General features: G+C 37.1%; 1 protein-coding gene across 1 annotated transcript in view; it reads left to right on the top strand.

Moving 5' to 3' along the window:
• Window positions 1–240: 240 nt before the first annotated feature.
• The window catches only part of PAPOLA (poly(A) polymerase alpha), a gene marked incomplete at both ends in the record, with an annotated part of 45,099 nt that continues 25,930 nt past the window's right edge, over window positions 241–19,409 (top strand). Inside the window, 6 exons of the mRNA XM_081999819.1 lie at window positions 241–248; window positions 10,857–11,027; window positions 11,657–11,723; window positions 13,132–13,213; window positions 13,704–13,813; window positions 15,817–15,870. Of these exons, the coding sequence (XP_081855945.1) occupies window positions 241–248; window positions 10,857–11,027; window positions 11,657–11,723; window positions 13,132–13,213; window positions 13,704–13,813; window positions 15,817–15,870 (492 nt within the window). The remainder of the gene's footprint in view (window positions 249–10,856; window positions 11,028–11,656; window positions 11,724–13,131; window positions 13,214–13,703; window positions 13,814–15,816; window positions 15,871–19,409) is intronic.

The raw sequence follows: 19,409 nt of genomic DNA, 5'->3' as shown, positions 1-19,409 counted from the left end.
GAAGAGGAAAGTGAAGCGGCGGTGGTGGCCGGGCCTAGCGAACGGCTTTCTCTTCCCTCTAAGGCCTGACCCCGGCCCGTACCATGGTCACGATTCCCGCTTCCTGGCGGGACGAGTGACCGGTCCGGAGGCGGCAGTGGTGGGGGAGGACGAAGAAGAAGAGGAGGAGGGAGAAGGGGACGACGCGGTGGTGGTGGCGGCGGCGGCGGCGGAGGAGGAGGAGGAGGGGTTGGAGAGACGATGCCGTTGTAAGTTGGAAAGCTCGCGGAATGTCTTGAAGGCCTGTGTTTTGCCGGCCCTTACTCAACGCTCTCCTCCTAGCGCCCCATGCTCCTTGCCCACTCGGGCCCTTTTTGCTGGCTCTCGCCCTTCCCCCTCTCGCCTGTCCCCTCTCCGGTCCTGGGCTCTTCCGGTGCCGCAGTGTGAGGGGCTGTGGATCCGCTGCTCTGCTTTCCGCCCAGCCCGCGAGGAGCTGCTTGCTTGCTTTATTGTGTGTGTCCCCCCCATCGCTATGAGTCCTTAAGGAGATGCTGATGTGGCTTTTACGTTGTTGTCGTCGTCGTCTTCTCCTTCGCGATCTCATAGCGGCAAGTGTGAGGGGCCGGGCGGCCGCGGGGCGGATGTCTGCGGTGGCTCTCTTCTGTACGTAAAGTCAGGCTACGTATGAAGTGGCACAGTACCTCGTATTTATCCTTTTCTCGCCCCGGCCGCTAAAGATGAAGCTCTTTTTCTCTCAAGAGTCCCAGCAATGCCTCTCCCCGCGTGGCCGCCCGAACGGTGTTTCCTCGTTCCGGGAGCAGGAGCGACACAGGCGCCGGTTCTAACAGGCGACCGGAGCGGAGCCCGCTGTCCTTGCAGAGTTCTCCCGGTGCTCGGTGGCTCCGGAATGCCGAGCCGCGAGGCGAGCTCCCTGCCGGCCCGCGCGGGCAGCGCCCCCTGGCGGCCAGGAGCGGCCGGCGGTCGTGTCCTGTCCTGTCGTGTCCCCCCCCCCCCACCCCCCCCCGCTTCCATTCCGCCGCATGGGGACCGGGGGCCTTCTCGCTGAAAAAGTGAGCCTCGTGCTTTGGACCTGCCGTGCTGGAACCCTGCTGGTAGTCATGAATAACGAAGTGGGACATAACTTCATCCCACTTTCTTCGCAGATTTCCTTTACCCCACCCACTGCTTTTTTTTCTTTTCTCCCCCCCCCCCCCCCCCCCCCCCCCGCTGACGTTTTGACGGCTCCGGGTTGAGACGACAAAGCTTCCTTCTTCTCAGTTCCATAGTCCCTAATGTTAGTGTTTTGTTATCCCATACAAATCGAGGGAACCGGTGATGGATAGCTGATGAAGTGGCTTTTAAGAATAAGGCACGTTTATATGCTAGGTTTGGGTTTTTTTGGTGTTTAGTTTTTTGGGGGGTTTTTTGCCATTGAAGGAGAAATATAAAGAATTTGGGATTACTCACCCATGTTTCAGTACTATGATTTGGGATTGTTCACTATTGTTTTAAACGTGTGAACTTCATGTGAAGAATAACTGTGCTTGCCTGTTGTGCTTGCCTGTTGTGCTTGTTTTAGTCAGCTTAAAATAGTGCTAGGTTAGGGGTGAGGTAGATAACACAAGGCAAACTTAACTGAAGCAGTTTATGGCAGGAGAAACGCAGTGGGTGAATGCAGAAAGGAAAATAATTATGCCAAGTAGTTTCTGATGCTTGTATAATGAGGCTGCAATGTCTTTATAGAGGAGTTTTGCACATGTTCATTATGGCAATGAAAAATTACCAGAAACCATCTTTGAAGTTGGCTAGGCTTTTTGGCCTCAGGAAAATGGGAGGGTGCTTATTTTGCCTGCTTTTCATTTTTAATTTATTTTGTTGTGACTACATAAATTCCAAATGCTTAATAATAACATCTTAAAGTTTGGGCTATTTCTGTGAATTGTAATAATAGCGATCTTCAACTTTGACAAGTTTGGAATGACTTGATTTTTTTTTTTTTTAATGCAGGTGTTTATGATACTTTAACTAGAAACTCTTAAATAAGATTGCATAGTTACATTTGCACTAATATATTGCTATTTTAAGTATAAACATTACTTGGCAACTTCACTAATACAGGAGGTTTATTTTAGTTAGGAAAAGCAAAGCTTTCTCAGATTCTGCATTTGTTCTGTCATTTGTTTGTTTGGAATGATTGACTTTATGTTATTCAGTCAGACTTGAAAGTGACCATTGTAATGCTAGTCTGTTGCAATGCTAGTAATGTTAATTCATGAGTTTATGAAGTGATACCTCTGACTTAAGTTTAGAGGAAAAGAAAAAGGTGATCTTAGGAAGTTCCTTGTCTGTGTAATTCTTTCCAGTTGATGTTTTTATACTTTTGGAGAATAATCTTTCTGAGTGAGAGTAGAACAACCCTGTGTCACTGCCAGACTTTTGAGATGACAAACAAAATACTCTTTCCCCCCTATCTTTCAAGACATCCTTTAAATTTCATTTTTTAGGGTGGTGTTTACAATTGATAGGCCTAGTCAGAGCTGATTTCTCATACAATCAGATTGTCATCATTCTGCTTGAAAATCATTACTTCAGAGTTCTCAAGTGTACAGCTTTGTTGATATGCACATGTAAACACACAGTGCAGTATTTCTCAGCAAGATGATACAAAACTATAAAACCCAACAAGTTACGTTATGTACAAGGCACCTTGGTAGTAAGAGAGCAAACTTGCATTCTGGTTTTGCTGATAGCTGGCATTTGCAAAAGCCTTTTAGTGTTTAAAAAAAAAAAATTTATCCTAGGAACTTATGTGAGTTTTTTTTACCATTCTCATTAATCTCTTGTGTGAAGAGGTAGCAGCTGCATAAGGGAAAACTCTTTAACTTTCAATTGTTCAAAAAAGCTGGTTAGAAACAAAATTAGTATCTTCCCTATTAGAAGGACACATTTTAGTGAACTCTTAGGTACAGAATACTTGTTTCTGTGCATTACCTGAAATATAAGATGTTAGGGAGAAATTAAGATCACTAAGCTGTTCAGTTAGCCTTAAGTTTTACTCAGAAAGGCTACTGACTCGGTAAAGCAGCAGCTATGTTTATGTGAATTGATGATGTGTTCCCTTTTTGTAACCTGGGCCTTTCTGACCCTCCATGAATCTGTTTCTTGTGAAGCTACTGATACTATTGCACTTGCAGCTTTTTTGCTGAACTTCCATATCTGCTGAAATTATTGCAAGACTTTTTCTTTTCTTTTTTTTTTTTTTTTTTTACCCAGAAGTGGAACAGTGCATTGAGTCACATATCTGAACACTTAAAAGTGCCATAAGTTCTAGAAATTTTAGCTGTTGATGATATTCGTAACTTTCATATCAGAGTTTTGGAATGTCATTAATTAAATCTTTTTTTTTTCCAGTCTTTATTGTAGACAGTCAAGCTTATTTTCACTTCTGAAGTATGACTTTTTGTATGTTTTCTTTCACTGAACTTTGCTTTAGACATATGCAAAGTCATTGTTTTCTTGACTTTTGATTAGTGACTGTCAATTTGTATGCCAGATGAAGTACAACACTATTTAAAATGGCTTGTACTGATTGAGAGTGGATAAATAGTATGTTTCTGAACAGAGAGTTCAGGTTTTTATAGAATGTTATGGAAGTAATTAAATTATTCCTAACTTTACAAAGCACAGGACCTACTTTAGAAGAACAGTTGCCTTAATTTAAAGTGATAGCTTTACTAATCAAGAAGAAATTAATATAAAAATCTATACTGAGGATTAATTTGTTAGTAGTACAGAGGAACTGGATGGCAAATATATGTGGTTTTGCAATAGCTTCCAGTCTTCTGATGCCACTCAAAAAAAGACTGAGTTTATACCTCTTAACATGGACATACTGCACAGGAACTGGAAACCCAGTTATAGATTCAACTTTACCGAATGTCTTAAATTGCTACCTCTGGATTTGTTTCCAGAATGGCAATAAACGTAATTTTTGGTTCAAGTGCTGCCTGCAGAGTTCAGTAGAAATTTATTTTGTATAAAATTGAGAAACCTCTTCTGAAACTCTTGTTAGTAAGAATGGTGTGGATGGTTGTGTGCTTGGGCATGGCTGCCTTTGCAGTTCTTCTGTACAAATGGAAGAGCCTCAGAGAACTCAGGATTGAGTCAAAGGTTAGCAGAATGTGTATGAATGTTCCTTTTTTTTTTTTTTTTTTTTTTTGCCATAGGTGAGTCTCTTCTTCAGTAGGTCCATTGCCTCTCATTGCATCAGTACCCAAAACAGATTTGAACATGGGTATCTTGAACATCTCATACTGACAGTTGAAAACTTAATTCATGATCTAAATGGTCCAGCAGTTTCCTGTTAGATACTAAAACCTTTGTTCAGGAAGGACCGCTGGATTGTCTTAACCATTTAAAACATACGTTCCCTGGTAACTGATTTGTACAGACTTCATTAAGATTTCCTGCCTCGATTTCTGAAATTTTGTGTGGAGTGATGGCATTAACATTAAGCCAGAAACTTTAATCTGAAATTGCCAGAGTCAGTCCTTGTTGGAGGAGACTTTAAAACAAGCAAAACCCCTCAAAATGCTTCCTCTGAAATCTGACACAGTGGAGACTGAGCTTTGTGAATTTAGCTCCGAGTGACCAGATGGTGTGATGACCAGCATCGCCTCAGGAATTTGACTTGCGTGTCTTACATCATTAGGTAAGAAGGACTAAATTTTACTGAGGTAATCAGAAGCAAATAGAGAAGAGAGGATAGCAATCGAGATTCCTGAAGTTGTGTATTTAGTCTTTGTAACTGGAGACAAGACTGAATGAGCCAAAGGTCCTGACTGAAGTTAAAAGTTTAAACTTAACATTTTGTGGGTTGTTGGCACTATTTTAAGACACTTAACAGCCCACTGTTTCTCTTGCTTCACCAGTGCTGCCCTTACTGTACATGTCTGTCTGGACAAACTTAATCCTCAGCTGAGGTTTAGAGAGATATGAAAGGGGTTATATGAGTTCTAGCAAAATCAAGGCATCATGGCCAGAGACCGGAAGGGATTTTTGCATGCACTTTGCACACATTTAGATGAGTTAGAGCTTGGGTGGTTAAGATCTATTTCAGGGTGGATCAGACATGATTTTTGAACTTATGCAGGATTCAAACTGTTATAATTCGTTAAATATGGTATCAGTTTTTAAGATTTCAGTTGTTTGTGTTGTCTTTTATTTCTGTGAAGCATCCCAAATTTCAGGAATATGATGTTTAGATAATGTGGTACTGATTGCAACTGTATTTTGTTTGTGGTAAGAAGCATAAAATCTTAACTCGAATAACACCATGAAATATTGCCAGTAGAACTGAGGTAGAATAGTGGGAGTGAAAAGGAAAAAGTGCTTAAAATGACAGGGGTTTTCAAGTGAGGGTGGGAGGAGCATTAAATACAAAGCATGCTTGAAAAAGAAGTTTGTGACGGTATTCTTGTTTCTTCTGAGGATGGAGAAAGGTTCCAGTGTTGTGGAAGAAAACAATAGTACAGTACTTTGACTTTGTATCTAACAGTTATGTATGGGGCAGTGTTACATAGGTACACCTGTATTTGCTGTAAGTCTGTTTATTATGTGGACCTGTGTTCAGGGTGTAACCTGATCATTAGAAAGTTTTTCCCATATCTCCCAGTCCAGCCCCCTCTACGTTAGAACAACGAAGGAGTTTAAAGGTGTACAGCTCAGGAAACTGTAAAGCCTCTTATGAGCTTTATTTGTGATTTTTTTTCTGCACGCTCTTGTAAAATAGTTTTAGGAGTGGCCATATTACTAGGGTCTGTTCTTTTTAACTTGGTGCTTGTTGATAACAATATAAGGAGATAATGCCTACAAAAACTTTGGTTTCTGAAGAAAAAGTCGTTCAGCTATACAGCTGTCAGCTTAGTATGGGCTAGAACTTTGTGCTTGTGGGGTTTTATATGGGGAAAAAGTACATGTGCATTTCTGAGTGATGAGATGAATTTTCATGTTTGAGTATGAAATACTGGATCGTAACACTTTAGAACTAAACCACTGTGGCTGTTGCCCAATTTGCAGATGGCTTGAAGTGTCAGCATATGCTCTTCAAAAATTCAGGTCAAACCAGAGCAACAACAATAGCATGTTAAATTCAACTCTACATCATTTTCTGTAACTTTATTTTATATTTGTGCTGTTGACAGGTAGCTCATTCATAGCAGAGCAAGAGCAAGATTTTCATATCTATATGTGGTTGACTAGAAACAAATAAAAATCCCCAAACTGTATCTTAATTTTCTTTGTGATGTTAAAAAGAAAAGCTTTTTTTAAAAAAAAAAAAATAAAAAAGCGCAACCCCTAAACATGCTTTGAGCTGAGTGTCAAACTGTGACAAGGTCTGCCAAATGTGCCTCTGCTGTTGTCAAGATTGAGTAGCTGGGATGGGACTTCCTGTTCTGTTCCTCTTTGATTTTTTTTTTTTGTTTGTTTGTTTGTTTGGTTTTGTTAATGCTTAACTTGAGTGACTAGCAGATTTGACATACCACCAAGGTATTGACTCCCCCAAGGCCTTAACTTCCCTAATCCTTTTAGGTAGAAGAATAGCATTGATACTTACCTGTCCTTTCTCTTTGAATGAATTTGATAGTTTAAACTAAGGGATTCCAAAAGTGATATATCATGATATGTCGCAGGTAAAAAACAGAATGTCCATATGTCTTTTCAAGAGGGAAGCTATTGGACTAGAGTGTGATCTTCATGGTTTTAGGAAAAAGTAAAAGATAAGTCTAGGAGTGTTGATCATTAGTGTCTTCTGGCTAAAATGTAACATGTAAATACAACATTAAAGTTGAAAAAATGAGCACTTAATGTTACTTTCTCAGTGATAATTCACTTTTAATTTAAAAAGCAGCTAGCAAATGTTTTATTTGAAATTTCTCGGTTCTGAGGGAGGCCGGGGGTGGGGAGAGGATATACTTTTGCTTGTTTATTTTATAGTAACTTTAATGACTTGCTGTCATTTAAATGAATGAATGTGGGTTTCCTAGCACTAGTGAGTTTATTGCATCCTTAAATAAGTTTTACAAACCTTCTTGCCAAATGCCATTTTTTTTCTGTTATTTTACAAAGGGGCTTTCCTGATATCTTTTGGTGTGCTACAGAAACCTTAGAATAGACTTAACTTCAGCAGGTGTAAACAGTTGAGTCTCAATTCAAATGTTTTTAACTGGAAATAACCTATATACTCTTCAATACTAATATATGTTAAAATTTAAGCTTTGTTGTATCTTCTGGAGTTCTAAAATCTTCTAGAGGGCAGCTGTGCTGAGAATTGTTAAATACCACCCCATGGAAAGTGTTCTTATTAACTGCTCAACCTTCAAACACAGGTGAAACATTTGTGTAGGAAGGTCCTGTGCTGTTGACAATATCCTTGTTTCATTCTGATAAAATAAATGAAAATAATAGCAGTAACTGTAAAAACTGTAACTGTTTTTGTGTAATAATTCTCCAAGTTATATATTGGGTGATCAATTTAACAGGTTGTTTAAAGCTGTCATTTTAGTGAACAGTTTCAAAGCTTATTTTGTGCCTTTTGACCACGCTCTGATGGTCCTGTAGAGGTTGGAGATAATGCTGGTTTAAGTTATGTCAGGATGGTGTTTAGCAAAGACAGACCTGCCCATTGCATTGACAGCGTTATGCTGTAAACCAGATTAGGGAAGCAATCAGGTGTTGGGTTGATTTTAATGTATTGTAATTTGGGGGGCAAGGTGAAGGATTATTTTTAAGTGATTGGTTCTTCAATTGGTGAAGCATGGCCCTTACAAGCAGGTGGAAGATAGAGGGCTCCATCAGAATTACTGACTTTAGGAGTCTGCTTCACAGAATCTGGGTCTGAGTGACATTGACTCTTTTTTTGAAATCTAGTAACAGTGTCTGCCATGCTGTGTTTTGCCAGCTCTTTCAATGAAGTTTAATATCTGTTGAATTTGATACAGTTTATAATTATGGATGGGTGAAAATTATAATCGGACCATTAGGAAATTGTTACACAGAACTAAAGTGTTGATTGCTGAGTACTGCTTTAAAAACCTGTAAAAATAAACTGCAAAATCCTAAATTAAAAAGCAATTTTTTTTTTTTTCAAATTAAGTTGGCAAAATTGTAGTTCAGATGTAACTACTTGCTTTGAGGTGGGGGTAAAAATATTCATAACATCCAAAGTATGTTTAGGTATTGAGACCTTTTGTTTTCTGACTGCTTTTTTTTGGTAGCAACTAAGTGTCTGAAGCTACTATTTTTGTTGTTGCTGTTCCTAAACATTATTTAAAAAAAAAAAGAGAATTGTTTTTGTGGCTTCCTTAGTCCTTAATTTGAATTACTGTTTTATATAATTCATCTGAACATCTTTATTTGTTAATGAAAACATTTTTTAAAAAAAGTCCTAAGGTCTATATGATTTGTTTAGCTGCTACCAAATTCTTCATTAGGTGATTAAAACCTCTTGGCTGAAGGAAGCAATGTCAGATAATGTTCCCAGATGTGATTACTTGGGCTTGACTTTTTTAATGCACAGTTTTTTTAACATTTTTTTCCTGCTTTGCTTTTTTTCCTTTGGCTAACAAGCAAAGGGACGAGTGTGCTAGAACTTGCTTTACAACTGAATCCTTTATTTCAAACAAATTGTAGTACTTAGGTTTTAAATGGTTTTAACGTGTTGAAAATTATATTAGGTTTTGTTTATACCTGTCAATTTTAATTTAAGATGGTCTTGTTTAATGCTTAGTCTTCATGGAAATGAGGAATGAAATCCTGAGATGATGACAACAGATTACAGAAGTAAAAGTGAAGTTGTACTGTAGTTTTTCCACACATAATATGTAGTTAGCCTGAAAAACCTTTTCTGTGTTGTTGATAGAAACAGTATATAACATGTATAGACATGAAGCACTGATAATAGAGCAGTATACAGGGGAATGTTATGCTTGCCAAGAATGGGACTTTCACATAAGCTGTCAGCTTGCTTTTTTGACATGGGGGATTCTTCTTCATACTTTATCTCTATGAATACTGAAGGAGATCAAACTGATGATAAAGCTTTTGCCCTAGTAGAATGAATAATTGAATTCAGAAAAAAAAAAACCTAATGCATAATCTGAATTAAAAGTACTAGTTATATGTTTGGCATTAAACAAAATGTTACTTTATACCTTTGAACAGGAGTAATCTTGTGTAGTAAGGATATAACTTAAATAATGCAGCTGTAACACTTCTACATTACCTTAACTTTCAGGTAATACTTGCTTTAATTTTGTTGGTAAGGCCTTTTGAGTAGCTGTGGATTTAATAGTCACGTTTTCTGAAATGCGTATTTTGGTGAGAGGTAATGTTTTTGTTACTCTCTGAAAGGTTAAGTAAGAAGTTGGTTTCAGAAAAGAAACTTTTCAGTATGCTTAAAAACTGATTTGTCACTTTCAAAAATCAAAGGTAGGGGAATAACATTCATAATTTAGAGGAAAGTTATCTATATATCAGTATAAAACTAGTATTTAATGCTGCAAATAACCTTTAGAGCTTTCAAAATACAGATTTTAGTGTATTTTTTTTAAACATGCAAAGTATATAATGTACAAGACGTATATATACAAGAAGTATATATATGAACAATATAATGAACAAGTTTTCCAAAGAGACAAATTCTTAGTTTAAATGTTAAAGTATATTATTTTTTCTACAATACTGAATATGTTTAAGAAATTTTTAAATGGCTACCTGTTGTTGCTAGTATTAGTTCAAAAAAGTTTTAACTGTAATATGGTTATAGCATTCTGTAATCACTGAATCCAAACACTTGTACGTTATATAGGACCCAGTTTAGTTTTGATACACTTTGAATTACTAGCCTTAAAGCTCAGACTGTTCTGAAAATAAGGCTGGGTTTAAATGTGAATGTCAGAAACAAGTATCTGCCTATTATGAAAAACTGCATGTCTGATTTTCATTCAGGATGCTCATCTAGGAAAGTTGTTATTAGTTCTCACAATATGATTATAACTTTCCTTTTGTGTTTCTGCTGAAGTTGTTTTGCGTGGTCTCCTCTCCTTTCTTGCAATGTTGAAATATGGGTGATTGACTTCAGAGTATCATCCTTGTGCTTGTTTTGTCTCCGTATCTGTCTGAGTAGCTTGAAAAGTGCAAGGCAAGGATGCTATGAGGGCTTGTGCCTGGACTGTTTACTAGTGAACTTGGTCCTTGCAGATTTAACACATTGTGGTGGGTTGGGTTTACTCTAGGCTTACTTTCCTATTTAGATCAATACTTCTATGAAGTAAAATGTCATGTTAAGGAAGCATGAGGGATGTGGAGAGAGTGCTGCTTACATCCTTGGTACTTGTGCTAGGCAAAGTCTAGCACAAACCTGATATTTTCCCCTCACCCCCCTATTGAAGCAAGGCTGTACGTAATATTGCCGGCATAGATTGAGCTGACATTGTTCATCTAACCATCCTGTTATGCTAGCCAGCCGGCAAGTCAGCTTAAAGTTAACTGTACGATGCTAATGGGCTCAAAATATACTAAAGCCTTCTTAGGTGAATGTTTTGAGTGTATGAAGTCAGCTGATGTAAAAGATCATGCCTCATAGCAACTTGCAACCCTGCACTCAATATTTAGAGGAGAAAGGCAATTCTATTGTTGTCCTTAATAACACAGATTTAACACAGATTAATCTGGGATATAAATGCTAACAGTACGCTTAACTTTTGATTTCTTTAGTACGTATCTCTTATCTGCTACTCTGATGAGAAAAAATAGTTGTAACATTTTTTTGTTTTGTTTTGTTTCTGTCAGTAACTTTATCTAATTGCCTTTATTAGTCCCGTTACAACCCAGGGATCACAAACACAGCAACTACAGAAGCATTATGGCATTACCTCACCTATCAGTTTAGCTGCCCCCAAGGAGTTTGACTGCATGCTTACCCAGAAATTAATCGAAACCCTAAAACCTTATGGTGTATTTGAAGAGGAAGAAGAACTGCAACGCAGGTGAGTAATCACTCAGTCTAGCAGTGGTTTTCTCGTGTCTTAAGGTTCATGTAGTTGACTGCTGAACCCCAAGCATGTCTATATACTTTCAAATGCTTTCTTAAAAGCCTAGTGGAATATTAAGCTTGATTTTTCTCACCTCTTTGTATTCAAGAGGAATACTTCAGAACACAGGAAGAAATTAAAATGACCTTTAAATTTTGGAGGCTGGCTTGCATTTTTTTTTTCCCTTTATAACTGTTTTGTTGTAGCGGCTGCTATACTTTTTTCCCATATTAAGCTTTCTAGAGTTTTTTGCTCTCACTACTGCTTCTCACTGTTCTTTTCGGTGCATGTGTTTTATGAATTAAGGTTCTATTTTGAAAGTGAGTAGATTTTGTATACCTAAAATGTGCGTAGGCCTTGCATGCTTGCATTTTTTTCTGAGCTTAAATCGCTTGAACATCTTCAAAGGGGAAAAAATAGTGAGAATGTTGTAAGAATGACTTTGTTTTAATGTATATATATAACAAAGTCTGTAATTCTGCAGTGTTACTGTAGCTGACGTACTGTATAATGATCAGGGTCTTAAAACAAACTAGTTGTATTTTTTAAGTTACTAACCTGTGATTCTGCTGTTTTATCAATAGGATTCTAATTTTGGGAAAACTAAATAATCTGGTAAAGGAATGGATACGGGAAATCAGTGAAAGCAAGGTATGGATGTATTTTATATGGAACTGCTCCTATTAAGACTGCTGTAGGAAGAAAATTCCAAAATATATTCTCAGTCTAAATGGGCTGAACCTTAGATTTGGGGATCAAATTTGAAAAACAAATACCACCTTTTGTGTAGCTTCTTTTGTTTCCAGGCAGCATCACCCCTTCAAAGTAGAACCTTGTCAAAGAAACAAACTGATAAATACTGGAAAAAGTCATGGTAGCTGTAATGGTAATTTTCAATTGTTCCCTCTTCTCCCTAGGTAGAAATATAGCTTGACTTTTTGTCAAAATACATATGTATATTACTATGTTAATTGTATGCTTAGATTGTTTGTCTTTCGGAACCACTGCTTGATCTTAAAATGGGCTTCCTGCAGCTTTAGCATCTGTGGTCTTTAATGTCAGTCCTGTGTTGTTACTTTTGTTGACTCTGATGGTAGTGTTTTTGCCAGGTTATAGCCCCCCTGCTCCCCACCTACACACACCTGTCTTTAAATTATTATAGACTTGCAAAACGTAAAGATGGAAGTGGCCTTTTTAGGGGTAAAAGCCTTATTTTTTAACGCTATTTTGCTTTGAGTATATTTGGGATTGTATTTTGTATACTTCTTTTACGAAATGTGAATTTATGTGTGAACAAGATTATGAGCGGGGATGACCCTGCTATGTATGTGGTCATCCTTGAAAACAAAATAGTGAGAGTATCTTGACTGGTGTAAGATTGGAAACTACTTAAGTTAATCCAATATACATTGCAAAATATTAATTTTTTATTTGTTTATATTTTTTGCCATGTAACCATTAATGTAGGGCTTTAGATTGTAACATTGTATCCTGTTATGAAAGAGTAACTGTCTTTGCCCACAGTATTCTGGGTGCAAGAGTGTTTTGAAGATACAAATGTAGGAACTTTAGTAGATGTACCTGAGCAATTTTAATGTAAAGTAAATACCTCTCCCAAAACAAAACTTTTATTTAGAAAAAATGTGGTATGGGTGTCTCAAAAGTAATTTAATAAACACTGATATTGTAAATAGTATTTTTGTGTGGCTCAAAATTGGAATCCATCATCAATTTCTAAGTCAGCCTAAAATGCCAGCGTATTAAGCAAAATGCGTTTAATGTCCGTAATATTTTAATGCCGTTGCACCTGAAGTGTAGAACTGCTGGAACAGTTACCAAGTTTGAGACAGTAATGTGTAATGTAGCTGAAATGTTACAAATAGTTCCCAGGTGGCAAACATACCTCCATCTTTTTCATAAATACTAAGATTATTATTTCAGTAGTAACTACACCTTAACATAAATTTTGTAGAATATTTTTCCTTTTCTTTTAAAATAAACTGTGTATGTCATTATAACTTGTTAAGGTAAAATAACCAATTTTATTTATTCCCTTTAGAATCTTCCACAGTCTGTAATAGAAAATGTTGGAGGAAAAATTTTTACATTTGGATCCTATAGATTAGGGGTTCATACAAAAGGTAACATTTACTTTTTATTATAAAACTGATGCGTTTGAGCTAATGACATATCTGTAAATGCCACACTTAAGTAACGTAAAGTTGCTGGTTTTTGAGGTGGTGGTAGATCTTTTTTAAAGAGGTGGTGTGGTTTTTTTGTTTCTATCTCCAGTCTTCATTCTAAATAAAAGAAATACCTTCCTATGTTATGTTTTTGTCATGGGTTGGGAAACAGACAAAAAAGTTGGAAAGTATTTAAAAATGGAAGAAGTTGTATGTTTGGATTCTCATGGTTTGCTCTCTGAAAATTACTAGAAGTGTTCCACAATTGAAAGAATAATATAAACTTTTTTTTTTTTCTCATTTTGTTAGATTTAGTATTTCCAAAGAGAAGCCATTCTACAGGAAGAGAAACTAAATTTTCCTGTTTGTTTTTTAAAAAAAAAATTCTGGCTATTGCTGGCTTTTCATGTCTGAAATGTGAGTAACTTCTGCTAATGAACTATTTCAGGTGCTGATATTGATGCCCTGTGTGTTGCACCAAGACATGTTGAAAGAAGTGATTTTTTCACATCGTTTTATGAAAAACTGAAACAACAAGAAGAAGTAAAAGATCTGAGGGTATGTGAACTGCCTGATACAGCTAGCTGAACTGATGATGCTGAAAAGATAATAGTGAAAGATGATGCATTGAATAAGTGAATATAACTTTACTATTAAGGCTTGCAGTGGATTTTTAGTTAACCTGCAGCAAAGCCTATCACCGTAGTTGAAAGAAATAGATTTTCCCGAAATTTTCTCGGTTCCCACTTAATAGAGAAATTTATTTAAAAATACGGATGGCAGAATGATCTCCTAGCATGTGTGTTAGTATTGCAAAATTTCTGCTTGCCTTCTAACATCAGGCAGATGCAAATGTGTTAGGTTGCAAAGGATCAGGACCAAACTTGTGTGTTTTCCATGAAGGTTTTAAAGTGTACTGTTATGCTGCTCTTTTTATAATTTCATGCTTATATAAACAATTACAGTGGTTGATATTAACTAAACCTTCTATATTGGCTGTCAACTGCTTTTGAAAATGGAAGTTACATTTTTAGTGTGTCTCGCTATTAGATGCTTGTGCAAGATTTTTAGCATGTGAGGATGAAGATTCCTGTTGTAGAAATGGAAGACACACGGGTATATAGTATTTTGTTTCTATTATACCTAAATGACAGGCCTCCCTAGGTCAACTGGTGGAAGCTGTAATCTTCTCAGTATTGGCTCAGAGTAAATTTTCTCTGCTGCAATTCTTGTTTGGTTTTTTTTTTTTTTAGATAGTTGTTGGCAAGTCTTAAACTTTGTTTGGTTTAGTCCTTCTCCCATAAAATAAATGGAACTGTCTCTGCAGCATTCTTCCACTCTATGCATCCTGTAGTTGGTAACTACCAGGGTAGTGCAAACATGGTGGTAATACTATACACACTGAAATAACTGTTTTAAATGCCTTATCTGAACACTTCTAGTCATCATTAAATCCACATGCTATAATTAAGAGGATTCTGATTTTCAGGTTTTCAGTTAACTTTCCTACGAACTCTAACTCAAGCTAATGTTGTTGATGTAGCAGCAAGGTAGATCAATGTACACTGTTCAGTGTAGCTCTGCATTGATGCCAGTAAACTTTAGGTTAGGGTGTCATAACACTTTCAAATCATTCCAGCTAGGTCTATGAAAGTTTATACATCTCAATCTTTAGGGAACATAAGCTTTCTTAATGGTTGCTCTAGTGAGCGAGTCTTGAGACATTGTGAATGTCGTATTTTGTGTAGGATCCATCCTGACAACCAGTAATGTTAAGGTAACCTTAACTAAGGTTAAGTGCATAGAGTAGTGTGTCTCCTCCGCTTGTTAAGAACTGGAACACTCTTAGATCTGTGTTTAGCCTCTGGCCGTTCCTAACATCTCTTATTCAGAGGTGTGCAGTGTTTTTTGCTTTTATGAAAGCAGTGCTCTGCAGATCTGCATTTAGTTCAGATACTCTGTTCAGGAAAATGATATTCCTACCTGATTGCAGAGTAGACCTTAAGTTCCATAGTTTCATCATGGATTCTGTTTGTCAAAGTACCTTATTAATGACTACATTTAGAAAAGATACTTGAGTTCTGGAGGCTGGCAACTTGCATCTGGTTTAGGTGAAGTCAGACTGCTTAGTTACACAGTTGTCTCCTTGTCATTTCTCATAAAATACTGACTGCAGAAACAATAGAAGTAAGAAGCTTCTTAGAGTAAGAACACCCATAGGTTGGCTTTAGAATATTTAGAGATGCTGTAAGGAGTAAAAGATACTTGATCATGTCCTACATGTAATGAGAAAGAGAGTTGGACCTTGAGGTAACATCAGAGCTGGGTGGTATGAGTTTTGGTTATAATTAACATGTAGACAGCTATAGTGTGTAGTAGATCAGTGCTTAACAGCATAAATCCCCAACACTGGAAAAAGACGTTGCTGACAAAAATCAACCTGAAAACAGAAAAGCATCTGTATAAATAGCATTTCATCGTGATTGTGTAGACCTGCTAACTATTGCTTGTAAATGTTCTTCTCTATACTGAAAATAAAATGTAACTTTTTCCTTCCCCAGGCTGTTGAAGAAGCTTTTGTCCCAGTTATTAAACTTTGTTTTGATGGAATAGAGGTAAAGATCATCTTTTATTTTGTTTTGGTAGAACGTGGTTAAAACGAAGTTTTCAAGATCTTCATAATTCATAAAGTTTTCATTAATATGGATACTATTAAAGTGGGCCTCTCTCTGCCCAAGTTCTTGACAACAGTCCTCAGCTGTGTCATTTGAAGTGGGGCTTTTAAGACTGAAACAAGTCTTTCTTTATGTACTTAAAGCTATGTATAGAATATTTTCCTGTTCTCTTTTAGGCACTGCTACCCACTTGTACTGATTAGTTTACTGACCTGTAGAGTACCAGTATTGGCATTATTATGACTTAACATTTAATAGAAATTATATTCATAAATAAGGTAGCTTCAGTAACTTTTTGGCTGCTAATGATTAACTGTCCAAACATTAAATTCAGATTTGCTTCAATACCTTATACTATAGGAAGCTGTGGGATCTTTGATCGTTCTCAAAAATGTACTGCTGAAAGCAAACAGGGTATCCCCTTTGTCCTGATCTCTTTGGATGTCTGTAAACACATGACCAAAACAGTGGTTTTGGTGCCTGTAGCCTTATGGATCAGCTGTCTTACAATGATGAAGTTGTTTAACATGATTTTTACTATTTTGGGAGAAGTTGATGAGCTGATGCCATATGGTATGGTTTGGGTCAGCTGTCCTGGCCATCTCCTGTCCCAAGATCTTGCCCATCCCCAGCCTACTGGTGCAGTGGTGGGCAATGCTGGGGAGACGGCCTTGGTGCTGTGCAAGCACTGCACAGCAATAGCCAAAACACTGATGTGTTATCAACACCTTTCTAGCTACCAATACAAAGCACAGCACTATGGGGGCTGCTGTGGGGAAAATGAACCCCATCTCAGCCAGACCCAATACACTGCTTTCAAAAGATACTTTATTAATCATTCTCAGATTATTTTGTACTCAACCTCTAATCTTTTCTTGGTGACGAGGCAAAAATATACGAACTGTTCATCGGACTTGTGGCTTGTTATGTCAGCCAGTAACTGGTGGGTATAAGAAGGGTACTTCACAGTGGAGAAAGAATTCCCATGCTAATCTTCTGACACATGACATGATTTGAAAAGTTGTAGTAATGTACACAAGACTGGACAGTTCCTTCTCTCCCAGTCTGCATTAAATCACTGCCTTAATGGTCATTAGTTAGGGTACTGGCAATTTTTGAGTCTTGGGAAGATGAACCACCCCCTTTGCCCTCATCCATCCAGCTTTACTTATTTGTGTTTTCACTGACATTTGTGTCCATTGACACTTAGGCAGACAGATGTATTTTCTCCAGATGAGAGAGATGTGCAGAGAAATGTGATACCATGCAGTAAGCTAGCATGTGACTTTGCATCTGTGTCAGCCATTTTACTACTGTTCATATACAGTTGGGTATTAGGAACATTTTTCTGGAGAATCTGTTTTCTGTGTGCATAGCTTAGGTATTAATTCTGAATATTGAAAGTTGCCACAGGTGTCTTCTGGTTAGTCTGGTTTTTTTTTTATTTTTTTCAATCATTTACATTCAAGTGTTGTCTCTTCTTTTTAAAAAATGGAATTCAAAATACAAGCCTAAATAGGGAAGTAAAAGGATTGTCTGTGAAAAGAGTACTAGTATCTCCCTCCGGTATAGTAATTTATGATGGGGTTTGGTGGCTTAGTTTATGACTGAGACTTAACCCGTGATGCTGATAGTGTACGAGAGGTCTCTAGTCTTGAACTATCGTAAGCACTCTTTTTATATGTACAAGTGTTGTTAGGCCACAATTTTTGGTAGTTGTGTTTGTGCCCAGTATGTCAGTATTGGAAGATTTTATTTTAATTTTCCTAATCCAGGCAAAAGGTGTCAGAAGTTATTCTCTCTGTAAAGAAAACCTTAGAACTGAGGAAAAGGACTTTAGTTTTGTTGTGATCCTGTCAGTTAAACTTCAGAAGCTTCTGCTAATACCAGTTTTTACATATGTATTTTATGTTCTTGCTTAAAATAAACAAGAACTTTCTTGATTTTTTTTTTGTTTGTTTTTCCTGTAGAAAACTGATTCCCCCCCTCCAAATTATGTAGGACAAGCTGTTAATTCCTTGATTTGAAAAATCCTTTTAATGTCAATAGATTCTGAATCTTTAGAGGTGCAAGACTTTCCAGAAATCAGAATAGAACTTCAAGCTGAAGTTAATTTTGAACTTGTTTTACATTGAAAAGTAGTACTTTTGACTTAAGTAGAAACTACTTCTACTTGTAGTACAGAACGTTGTTAAGACCAACTATTAAAGACTTTAAAATCAAAAGTGCACTGAATCCTTTAGAGGTTACTGTTCTTTGGAAAAGTGCTGCATAGTTTAAAATGGGTGGATGCAAAGTTTCAAGCACCTACGAAAAAATCTTCATTTTAAGATACCTTCATCTTTGTTTTATCTGAAATTTTAATGTAACTAAAATGGTTTTGTTCTTGGTGCAGTAATACTAGGTATTTCATCATCTTGTAAGTGAAGTGGTATCAGTTTATGATGATTAAAAGCCTCATCTGGTGAAGGGGGCTTGTTGCCTAGCAGACCAGCTGCTGCTGGGCACTTCATATTCTTACCATACTGGCTGACTGATACCTAATCTAAGACTGGAAAGGCAAACTGACTTCTCTGTTCTGTGTAATGCCCTTGCTGTGTATGGGACGATGTAAAACTCTAGTTCAGTGGTGAACAGGGTCTTAGATGTGCTTTGGCCAAGAAAAGCTATGATGACAAATTATTGCAGAAGTAGTAGCAAAGAAATTTGACGTAACTTGAAAATCTATACAGATTTATACACTTGCTCAGTAGCTTGCTGGATTTTCAGAACTTCCCATTTGCTGTAATCGGGTATGTACTTTTCATAGATACTGGTCCTACACAGAGGCAAGTAGTTGCATGTGTGCTTTATAGTGCTAGATGGGAAAGGTCTCCTACTTTTTCTGTAATTCAGTGATAATTTTGAGAATATTTATGTTAGAACTAGGTTGTTTTCACTGCTTGCTCTGATGTAATAGAACTTTGTATTCTGGACCTAGAAGCGGTGCTTGTGACCACATGATTTGTATTTATATTGACAGTCGACATATTTTTTTTATGTGTGTGCTGGTTCTGTATTGATCTTAATGTTTGTTATGGCTCCTTTTCCAAGAGGATAAAAGATAGATCTGATAAAAGATAGGATAAAAGATAGCATCTGAAAGTGTTTCTATTAATGTCTGTGAAGGGTATTAGAATGCATTCTCTAAGCAGATTCTTTGCTAGGAATGTCACTGAAATCGGGAATAAACCTCGTAACACCAATGTAGTGTTAAAAAGCAGGCATTCTTTATTCATGGCACCGGGAACACGGGGGATAGCTCCTCCCAAAATAGTGTTCATTCAATCAGTCTAAGAAACATTCTTTTATAGATACACAAATACATATTCGTTATCCTCTATACAGTGATTGGTTAAAAATTCTTCACCTAACATGTAAATGACTATGCATGCTCACTATAACTTTCTAAGAGTTTACTTCCTTGATCTTTTGGGTCG

Source organism: Phaethon aethereus, assembly GCF_964289735.1.
Source record: "Phaethon aethereus genome assembly, chromosome: 5".
In the NCBI taxonomy this organism is placed as follows: domain Eukaryota; kingdom Metazoa; phylum Chordata; class Aves; order Phaethontiformes; family Phaethontidae; genus Phaethon; species Phaethon aethereus.
The sequence above is the reverse complement of the archived record's forward strand: the minus strand, read 5'-3'. Positions and strand labels throughout refer to the sequence as shown.